General features: G+C 31.6%; 1 protein-coding gene across 1 annotated transcript; it reads right to left on the minus strand.

Moving 5' to 3' along the window:
* Nucleotides 1-1,969: 1,969 nt before the first annotated feature.
* Nucleotides 1,970-11,155, minus strand: LOC124529719 (cytochrome P450 9e2-like). The gene is made up of 11 exons (XM_047103601.1): nt 11,004-11,155; nt 7,538-7,740; nt 6,991-7,154; nt 6,775-6,912; nt 6,349-6,551; nt 4,589-4,724; nt 4,398-4,499; nt 3,580-3,801; nt 3,250-3,350; nt 2,757-2,925; nt 1,970-2,456 (listed from the first exon to the last, which is right to left on the minus strand). The coding sequence occupies exons 2-11, from the start codon at nt 7,738-7,740 to the stop codon at nt 2,290-2,292; spliced, it is 1,605 nt and encodes a 534-aa protein (XP_046959557.1). The 5' UTR covers nt 11,004-11,155; the 3' UTR covers nt 1,970-2,289.
* Between the last annotated feature and the right edge of the window lie 1,238 nt (nt 11,156-12,393).

Genomic DNA, 12,393 nt, shown 5'->3' on the forward strand with positions numbered 1-12,393 from the left:
TTGGCATTACAAATGTGATAAATCCATTTAATGCAGCTTACACACACATTTCTAAAATCACAATATTCTAATATCACCCTACACAGCAGAAGGATTATATTTGCTAATATTAACTCCTTCATTGTAAAACTGTCTGTAAGTTAAGATCGCATATAAATTTATCACTGAATCATTACTTCCATATATATAGTTTTTGGATATTAGTAAAATCGAAAACAAAGCATTCGCGTTTTAAAACTAACACGACAAAATTGATTTGATTATTTCCTATCAAAACACAACTTTGAACAAAACTTCATAAATTTATGCGGCGATTGCTGCCGACAAAGTTTTTCTTATCAGGGAACTTGGTTTACTGGAACCATATTAGACTTCGAAGTTATTTCTAATACGTAACATGTTCAGATCTGATAGAAGAAAGAGTTGTGAATATGGAATTCATAATGATTGAGTTTCATTTTTTAATGATTATTATTTACTTCTAGTCTATTTTGTAGTCGACTGTATTGACCAGAATATATATCAAAATATGAACCATGAGTTCAAATAGATATTTAGCGTTAAGTATTCGAACAAGTATTAGCCGTATAATATAAGATATACGAGTAGGTATGACTGATTGTGCTTTGATATTTGCTAGTAAATTATGACATTCCCAGATAACACTGTTTATGATGATTTATTTGCTTATAAATTAATTATTTGTATTTACAATATTTAAAACACTTCGTCTTTTAGGGTTTTTAAGTTTTAAAATCTCACCATCACCGTTTGTACCAACTTCAGGAGTTGGAAGTCATCTCTTATACACTTTTATTCCAAAACAGAAATAAAGATCTTAGATAAGTGCTTTCCAAAGCAGAACCGTGTAAACACTACAAACTACCAAATTTACGCAGCTGTTACTGAGAATCTGAGTTTTTTTAATATAAATATAATAAAGTCTTTAATTACATCCCCTTAACCGATTAACGAGACGATTTTGCAACGGAAATTGAATAAGGAGCACGCAGGAAATATTGTAAGGTATAGGCGATACACACTTGACGTTATACCCTTTAATATCTAACTGTCATAGTTGTAACACAAATGACGGCATTCGAATATAGATCAAAATGTCATACATTTCTATTAGCTCGACCTGATATTCCTTTAAAATAAAATCAGACACTTATTGTTATTTTTAAAATACAAGATTTATTTACTAAACGCAACTTTTAACTTAATAAACTTATATAGCAATGTTTTGTTCTTGAGAAATTAGTATTATTTTTATTATTTTTTCCATCGAAATTAGACTAAAATCTTCGACTATTACATTTATAGGTACCCTTATCGGTAAAGAGTATTCAAGTACTTGTATAAGTTGAGACTTTGAATTGTATCCAATAATAGTTATATGAACTGACATTCATGATGGTAGAATCGTTTACAAGACGTGAATCTTAACCGATAATCTAACACGTGTATTAATCCAATCCTGTAGTAGCGTGGAAAAATAACTTCTCCTCAAAAGGGACTCCCTCAAAAGGCCTCCTTTGGCAACTATGGAACATTAAGAGGCTCTTACTTTATTTTTACTTTACATGACCCGAAGATGAAGATCTGTCATGATCTGACATGTTATGATCTGTCTGAACCAGTGTGTTATTTTTTTTATTGAAGTGAGAGGAGCACTCGTCTATGTCTTTAAATCTAGAATATATTTTCGTTAGCTTTTCTCAGTCTAGGGTATATTATACGTACGCGGGTTAAATTTTTACAGTCAATTAATGAGTGTAATAAGATTTTGGATTTACTCAGGTTTTACAACATTATAACTGATGGACATTAAAAAACGGAATTAGACTTTTGACGTCAATATTTTATTTGAGGGAATATTACAGGTTGTATTAAACAAAACAATTTGATGGTATGAATTCATATTTTATTACAAAAAAAAAAAATATTATTCAAATATTTATAATTATTTTTATTTTTTGCGTTTTTTGGTGCTAATGATTTTTTATGATTTAGTTTTATAATTGAATATTTGAATTGTTAAATATTCTGATCGTTAATCGTTTCTCTCGCTTTAATATGCATATCATAAAATATAAAAACATCCTCGTAGCTTACAACAACCTAATCGGGAAGTATTCCTTCACCAAATAGTTGAATAAATATGGTCTATTACTGACACTTTAACCATTAATCTTAAAATATTCAAACTTAACCATAATCACGATACATAATATGGCGCTTATAATTTAAAGCATACTTATTAAATATTTAATTTTGTCATAATCATTAATTACGGATCTTAAATTTCAACCAATGACCGCCTTCAATTCGAGGGTTGAATGATTCGGTTGAAAGCTTGGCGGGTAAACAAGTCTTTTCTGAAGGAGAAACTTCTATATGCAGCAGTACTTGATATAGAAGCGTCTTCAGCTCGCATAAAGCAAATCTTGATCCTGAAAAAAATTATAAACTTTTAACATTAACAGCTTCCAAATAAATCGTATAAGTTTTATTATATACCTGCTATACAAATTCATAAAGAATCAGAAGATCAAAAATTCGAAAGAGATTATAAAAGTGTTTTAGATGATTTTATCCAAAACAATCGTCAAAAACAGGTCACTGAACTGCCATTCTATTGATGATAAGCGATCAAATATTATCGTAATTAAACCCCATCATTACTCAAGAAAAAGGTAACTCGCACCCTAATTCATCATTTTCTTACGAAAAAAATACAAAAAACTTCTTACCAATGCAATTCCTGGGACCAAGTCCAAAAGGCATGTAAGCCATGGCATTGATTTTATGCTTATTTTCCTCAGAGAAACGCTCAGGGTCAAATTTGAGGGGATCCGGGAAAAACTCTGGATCACGATGGAAACTCCAAACTGGTATCGAAAGTAATTCTTCTTTTCTTATCTAAAAATAAATTTATATTAAGCATGTTTGTAACAACAATTTAAAGATCTGTTTTGCCGACTAATGTTAAAATATTTTGTACTAGCTGTGCCCGCAAACTTGTACGCGTTAGAATTTAACAAAAAAAAAATATTACTGTAGCCTAAGTTACTCCTTATTACATAAGCTTTCTGCCAATGAAAGTTCCGTCAAAATCGGTCTAGCCGTTCAAGAGATTAGCCGGAACAGACAGAGAAATTTTGTAAAAAATGTTATTTTGTAAAAAAGGGCTATATTACAAACAGACACTCAATTTTCAGTATATGTATAGATTTAGAGACTTACAATATAGTCTTGGGTAGCTTTATCGTTAGGTTTCCCCATGTTATAATCTTTCACACACATCCTGTCTAATGCCATAGCAGGAGGCCAAAGTCGAAGCAATTCTGCGAATCAAATAAAACGTAAGTTAATTAATGAAAGTAAATTGATTCAAAAATGTATACGTGGAATTGCTCAATTTAGAAATGAAGGTTATTTTTGTTATTGTAGCTATTACGCAAATCGGTTAATTGGTTGAATTTAAGTGTATATAAAATATCAAATATACTGAGTTGGGACTCGGTGAAAAGTTAAGCAAATACGATGGTTTAAATGACTTCATTCAAAATTTACCTGATGTCACCATGTCTAAGTATGTCATGCTCTGGATTGATGAAAAGTTCAGCTTGCCGTTATTTTTGGCATTATTCTCTTTGATCTCCTGCACCAAACGTTCTTGGACCTCAGGATGTACAGCCAGCTCGTGTAGTCCAAAGGACATTGCAGTTGATATAGTTTCGAAGCCAGCTATGAAGAACAATACTGCCTGAGCGATGAGGTCCATTTCTGACCAAGCTGTAATAAATAAAGAATGTAAACAAAATTAGGTTGATTATCATACAGTGTCAAAAAACAAATTAATCCTGTATATGTTCCGTATCATTGACAGTTAATTATTAAAAATTATACAAGAATAGTTGTCGTCCGTGGCTGCCCTCACGTTTTAGGGGTTAGTTGTCATGTATTAGGCAAAAAATGTCCTTTGTCTTTCCTTGTAGTTCAAGTTTGCTGTACACCAAATTTCATCAAATTCGATAAATTGGTTTGGTCGTGAAAGAGCGACAGTCAAAGTTACTTTCACATTTATAATATTAATATAGATAAATATATATATATTACATATTTAAAAAAAAATATTGGAGAACATCACATACATTACTCTGAACCCAATGTAAGTAGCTAGAGCACTTGAGTTATGGAAAATCAGAAGTAACGACTCTACCACAAATACCCAGACCCAAGACAACATAGAAAACTTATGAATTTTCTACATCGACTTGGCCGGGAATCGAACTTAGAACCTCGGAGTGGCGTACCCATGAAAACCTGTGTACACACTATTCGAACACGGAGGTCGACATATTACATAGGTATTAATCCAAAATACGAACCTCTGTCAATATTTTTCTTTCCAACAGATGATTCTTCGACAGTAGCAAAACCGGTATCTTGAAGATTTTCATTTCCTGCTTTATCATCGTGTACTAGTTGACCTATAAAAATAGACAATGTTAATTAAAATGATGAAATTGCATGTAATATGCGTTCTTGTAGATGACTCAGTATTCATATAAATCGTTACCTTTCTTGGCTTCCATTAATAGGTGGATCATATCAGGTCTGATAATATTACGCGCTTCTCTGTCTTTCATAGTACTCAGCACCAATTCCATGAAGAAATCTTTAGTAGCGTTGGAGAACAATGTTAATTTTAATCTCTAAAAACAAAATTGGAATAAAAGATATGTATTTATTTTTGTCGTTTTTAGTTGAAACCCATATCTGACTAGTTTCAAAAGGTATTTTATGACAAATGGGAATTTTCCAACTACGTAATAGTAATTACGATTTCACAGAGAAATACTATATACTTACTACCATTACCTACGTTATGATTGACCAACATTATAAGCAAATAAAAATAATAATTAAAGTACAATAAAAATTGGAGTGTCTGTTTGTAATATTAAAATAGCCCTTTTTTACTGTATGTTACTGTATAATGCATATGTATGTTACACGGTACATATAACAAAATAACATTTTTTACAATTTTTGTCTATCGGTTTGTTTGTTCCGGATATTCACTGGAACGGCTGATCCAATTTTGACGGGACTTTCCCTAGCAGATAACTGATATAATAAGGAGTAACTTAGGCTACAATAATATTTTTTTTGTTAAATTCAAACGCGTACAAGGTCTGATCACAGCTAGTTGTAAAATAAAATTCGAATTTTTTGAGATATCAAGGTCTCATCAAATCAGAAACATGAGTCGTTATAAGGTTTGTTTAATTAAAATTATTAATCTAAAATGTACTTATAAATTTTATATTATCTAATATCATGTGCCAGGTATCAGATGTACGCGATGCGGTGAATAAACTTTATCATGATGTATGACGACTACTAATTTATTAATAGTGTCTCTAATTACGTTTTCTTTCAGATAATAAGATACTTTGCTTATTAATTGACGTTAATTGATTGTACAGAATATCAAAATTATTATTTATGTAAGAAAAAATAAATTTTCATCCGCTTCTGTAATTAGAGAGACGTTTGTAATATTATTTAATCATAAATCTTTCAGAACGATCTGTTCCCAAACTTACAATAACAACAAACTGTAAATTTCCCACAGCTGGGCTAAGGCCTCCTCTCCCCTTAAGGAGAAGGCTTGGAAGATATTCCACCACACTGTTCCAATGTGGGTTGGTGGAATACACATGTGACAGAATTTCTATGAAATTAGACCCATACAGGTTTCCTCACGATGTTTTCCTTCACAGACGCACGTGATGAATTATAAACACAAATTAAGCACATGAATATTCAGTGATGCTTGCCTGGTTTTGAACCCGCAATCATCGGTTAAGATGCAAGCGTTCTAACCACTGGGCCATCTCGGCTCATACGAAATATAATACGAAAATAAAGTGAGCCTGGAACGAGGATTTACTAAATATATCTCTATTGTTTTGTATCTATAAATATGATTTTACAACAACAATTTATCAATTTGACCAGTGATCAGGCAAGATTACATTCAACTATCGGTAGCAGGATATGGCTGCAAGTACATTACGAGCAATTTTTCAATAGAAGTACCATCGAGACCTTGAAAGTTCAAACGTATTAATCTTACAAACACAAATCTTACAATCGACAAATCAATAAACAACCTTAATAAAACAATAAGTTTGGATTTGAATAAATAAACATCAATAGTTATACACGAAGAAAATTGAATGCTAAATACAATCAATTTAATTCATTTTATTGTTACATTATGGTTCGTATTAAAAACTCACTCACTTGCTCATTCACTCACTCACTCACCTTTGCAAGCGCAGGAAATGCAGAAGATGCAAAGAATAATAACATTTGTCGTAACTTAAACGTGGAAGCAGTTTTTCCCATCTCGTAGAACTTATTTTCTTCCTCAGTATATGAGTCTACTTTGAGACCAAACGCGCAGGAAGCAATCACGTCGTTAGAATAACGCGTCGTCAAGTCTTTGCAGTCAACGTCGATGGATCCAGCTAAAATTTAGCAGATATTTTTATATGAACTTGTTTTAACACTTCATTTTATCCCATATCAGAAATAATTGACAAGAATCCTATAATTATACCAACTACTCTTGCAAAACAACACAAGACACGCAAAACACACAACAATAACTCTGTAAAGTCCCAAGAAAATCTGAAATTATACCTGTCCATTCAACCGAAATAACTAAGTTATTTTGTAGTATAAACTTACTTGCAGATTCCTTGATTTTCTTTTTCAAGGCTCGTATCATCTGTTCCCCTACTTCTTCCATAAAAGGCACCATTAATTTGATCTTCGAACTTGTAAATGCTGGACTTAAAGTCGAACGCATGTCTTTCCATTCTTGGCCTGTTTCAAGTTATATATAATTATAAATTATTACCGTAAGAATCTCAACGAAAAAGTTTGTATATGTTTCTTACCAACCTTTTAATGAAAATAAATTTCTTGCGAATAGAGGTTCAGTTTTTTCGTCAGTGAAACCACGATGGTCGAGAAAATGTTCGAAATCCTTGACAGTTATCTTTTTGACGAGCTCAAGATCTCGTATTACCAACATTGGCTTGATAAATTCATATCGCCCGACGAATCTTTAATTTTCAGAAAGAAATATTGCGTTAATACGAAATATAATTACATTAAAATTTTTCTTATCTCTTCTTTATGGAATCCGTTCCAAATTTCAAATCTTAATTAATTTGAATAAACATTATACAGAATTTAATAAATGAAAACCAACTGATAAGATATTTTCTTTCTATGTTTCTTGTATCTTATTTAAATACCAAAGGTATTGATTAAAAACAAAAAAACATACTAATTATATTATTATTATAAGATGTTAAGATTTTCATTCAATCAGAATTGTATGACTAGAGAGAATCCACGGGGAATATAAAAATAAGAAATGTAGTTACTAATTTAATATCGATAAAATTAATTAACTCTGATTAAATTTTCATCATTTCAATACCTTTCTCCTTTGAATGTGTTATAGATCAGGTCCAATTCATCACCGAAATTATGTTGACGGAAAATAAGTCTGGTCATGTTACCAAAGAACGGCACCGGTTTTATATTCTTCACCCCATATTTACTAAACCTCGAGTATGCCTGGCGGAAGTATAGCGCGATTGCTGCTACCAGCACCGCGCTCCATATCAGTAAAATTATCATCTGGAAATAATAAGTTATAATAAAAAATATCCAATTAATTCTAGTGGTCGTAATTTAAATACGGGCTACTATTGAACTGAAAGCAATCACGTTCTAGTTTGTTTACATTACACACTACAAATGGCAACTGAAGTTTATTGAATATTTGATCATGTACATGAAAATGCTATTCATATTTCTTTGATACACAAACTATTTAATGATCTGGAATAACTGCAAGTATAGCAAGCGTCGACTGGATTTAGAAGACTGGGAATTAAGAGTTGTATCGTAGATGATTGCGATTGATTGAATAATAATGATGAAAAGGCAATTATAAGAAATATTTAAACTGAATATAGAAAAAAAAACGATAATAAGATTCTTGAAATTTGTACGATGTAGGTTGTATATAGTGGTCCGATTTTATAAGCGCCTGTTAAATGACACCTAAAGTATGTAGACACGCGGTAGCGTGTTAGCCAAGTTCATACCTTTCACGTTTTTGCTCTAGATATGTCATTATATGCATTAATGTTACACTGCCTCTATTCTATTCCTTAATATTTAACAGAACAATAGCTAGAGAAAATTAAATAAAACTATTTTAAATGAAAATTTTTATTAAAAACTTTGCGATATTTCTTCAAATAAAATAAAAATAAGTAACCGTTTCATGCTTGCTGCGTACATAATACTGCATATATTTATTCAGAAGTAATAATAGCTTAACAAATAATTCATAGTATGTAAACAAATATATATTTAAAAGGACCTAAATTATAAGAATATGACGTTCGAAAACTAGCTTTTTAGAAGTGAACTAACACTTAATTATAGCAATATTTCAGAAACGACAAACAATCATGTTATTTGATTAGTTATGACGTGCGTATGCTCATTGTTTCCTGAGTCAAATTTTCTACGAGAACAATAATCAACTCTAAATTAATGTATCACTAATGACCTGCCAGGGACGTGGATCAATTGACCATATTTAGGAGTCAAAGACTTTAATTATATTGGTTCTTTAAAAACCAAAACACTCTAATGAACCGGACTTGAAACAAGATTGATAACAATTGTTTATATGATAAAGTGATTGAGCTTAGTGTCAACGTTTTCACAATATTATCTAGAAACTCACCGCAGACCACGATCATTAAATTTCAAAATATGATATGTCATTGTTTATAAATCATATTTAAGATAATATATTTGCGTCGTCATGTCGAATTTCACTATTTCAAGAGTGAGATATAAAGTGATTTCTGAATAAACTTCCCTTGGTTTATGCAACCCCATCGAGATAGGTACCAACCCCTCATGATACATTGTACCAACAAACAGCAATACAATGTATTGTTGTGTTCCGGTTAAGCTACTGAGATACACTGGCTCACTTGCCCTTCAAATTGAGATGCTAGGAACCTGAAGCCTGAGCATAAGGGACATAGCATCTCAATTCCCAAAATTGTAAGTAATAGTTAATCATTTTTTTTGTATGGATGTGTTAATCTTACTACATAATGTAGACCCTTTGCTCGTCCGCTTCCTTATACCAAAAACAAAATAAAGCCCTACTAATGACGATGATCTAAGCAATGTTTTTCTTTTATTTCATGGTCATTGCCGATAAACATTGGCATTCCACACACATTATCCATTACGTTGGTTCGCCACCAACCTGGGAAACTAGGATGATATATCCCTTGAGCCGGTAGTTACACTGGCTCAAACCGCGACAGCAGCACAACATAATGCTATTTTACAACCTGAGACAACCTACCCAGAAGCACTAAGTTGTTCTACGAAATACAATCAATAAATCATATTAGACCGGGAGATGATAATGACAAAATATTTGTCATTATCATCTCCCGGTCTATATGTCAGAATATTGCGAGTATACGTTAATGAACGTAAACACTAAATATATTATATTAATATTATTATTTTATAAGCTACCTATCAGGTTATTGTTCTGCTTTGTTTAGTTAAATAAAAATATATAGATCCGACATTGTCAAGGTTATATATGACAAGGTAATAGGTATATAAATTAATTATGAAGCGTCGCGACGTTAGGAATACATCGTATTTACAAATTAATGATTTGTATTTACAACGTGTTGTATCGGCAACTTTATTTATTATGATGATGATTTATTTATTTAAATACTTTATTGGCTACAAATAAGTATATAGGACAAAAGGCGGACTTAATGCCTGAAGGCATTCTCTGCCAGTCAAACTTTGGGTCAAACAGAAAAACATGAAGGCGGTAATTGATAAAAAATTAACAATATATAACACACCCATACATATATACTCGTAAATCTATATTAAAAAGCATATCATCCACAAAATAAATATTGATCTATACAGTCTATAGAAAAAAATATAATATAACATATCAATAATAGTGCATAACAAAAAGCATAGGGTAGGGAATTTCTGACAATATGTGCTCAACAAGTGCGTAGAGGTAGCTTTTCTAATATTTTCGGGTACTTTGTTCCATAATCGGATAGTTCGAACGGAGTACGAATTAGAGACGAAACCGGATGTGTGAGTACGGAAACTTATAATAATAATAGGATTATCATTAAAAATATTTTAAGTGCTGCGCTAAATATTTGACAATCGTACACAAAAAAGTAACACTATTTTTTTTAAATAAATTGTTGACTCAATACGTTGATAGTAACGTAATTAATGATATTAATTTTCTTGTTATGAGTTTTTAATACTTTTTTATTACTACGACACATGCAATCTACAAATACCAAAACTGGATAACCGTGACCCAGAACCGAAAACCACAAACTGTATCATTATACATTATTATTATTATAAATTCTTTATTTTAATTTATTTGCATAAAAATCCAAGAATTTACATTTATTGATTTATATTATACACGCAGTTCGGATTTTCGTATTAGTTGTAAAAATCATTAAATAGATTTAATTATTTTTTCTTCTCGAGATTAAAGAACAATAGATTGAGATAAAAAAAATCGTATGAACAGGAAATGTATACTAACTAGTTTTATAAAATAATGTATAATTTTTTATAATTAGATGGTTTTATACCCGTGTATAATAATAGTAGATGCAAATATTAAAACCTCTTTGCAGCAAGTAAACAAGGTCTTACGACAATAAGTTTGTTTGTGATGCTATTACAAATGAAAAGTGCGCAGTATTAAAAAAAAAAAAAACAAAAATAAACGTACAATCTTAATAAACACATACAGATTAAAAATAATAAACACTCACGTTGTTTATTTTTTTATCACCTTCGCACCTTCCGTCACGATTTCAACAATTTTTAAATTAAATTATCTCTCGTTTAAATTCAAAACGCAAAGAGCGTGCTGTCTCCTCGAAGCACTAGATCCGATAGGCATCTGAATCACTTGTGTTTTATAGTTTTATGTAACACTAGTGACTAGTTATGGCGTTACACGGATACGTGAGGCTTTATCAATATTATCTCTTTATCGAGTATTTACAATTATTTTGATTAAAACAATATCAGACACTTGTATTGCGGATCTTTGTTACGCTTTTCAAGATAGCTTCAGGGAAAGGAGCATCCTTTAAAAAGCCATTATGTTTTTCAATGATGAAGTTCAGTGACAGAGGAGACTTGAGCCTGCAGTTTATGTTTGTGCCGCGCCTTAGATAGCACGTAGAGTCGATTTTTATACGCTAGGTTTGTGTCAACTCGGGTCTACCGCCAGAATACCGATCCACGAAACTATAAGAGTAGTTGATGAGAGGGTAAACCTGTACTTACGCGTGTGATGTCGTTCTGTTCAATATTGGTCAACCACAACAGTAACATCCTTTAAATTTCCCACTGTTGAGTGATGGCCTCCTCTCCCTTTGAGGAGAATGTTATGAACTTATTCCATCACTGCTCCAATGTGGATGGGTGGATACACACGTGAGAGAATTTCGTTGAAATTAGGCACTTGCAGGTTTCTTTACGATGTTTTTCTACACCGTCGAGCACGAGATGAATTATAAATACAACTTAAATTCATGAAAATTGAGTGGTGCTTGCCTGGGTTTGAACACGTAATCATTGGATAAGATGCATGCTTTCGAAACACAGGGCCATCGCGGCTCAATATTGTCCACGGCATACAACAATGCACAAGAGAGTGCACAAATACAAATGCAGTCTCGATTATGTCGCTCTCATAATCCAACAAGACGCCAAATCTAACAAAACATGGAATAAAAGGCGAAAGTCTAAGATTAGCTAGCCACTCACTATTTGTTAACGATAGCTATATGTGTTTCTTATTAACGATATATGTATTTACCTAATGATAAGAAATACATATAGTACTACTTCACTATATTTATTTGTTATCATTAGGTAAACGTCAATTTATACAAATATTACATAACACTAACTATGCTGATTTTTGGTGTCAATAATAAAAATGCAAGAATATTTATATTCAATACAAAACGACAATTCTTCAACATCTTTACTATTCAGGCTTGAACTCTGTGTTTTATAAAACGGAAGTGTTTGTTTGTTTTACGTGTTCTTTTCCTCTCAAGAGTATTCAAGTGTATATTCATGGTACTAAAACAACTTTTCTTTCAATATGTATAATAACTTTATGATACAGATCAATTATATAAT

Source organism: Vanessa cardui, chromosome 5 (assembly GCF_905220365.1).
Source record: "Vanessa cardui chromosome 5, ilVanCard2.1, whole genome shotgun sequence".
NCBI lineage: Eukaryota > Metazoa > Arthropoda > Insecta > Lepidoptera > Nymphalidae > Vanessa > Vanessa cardui.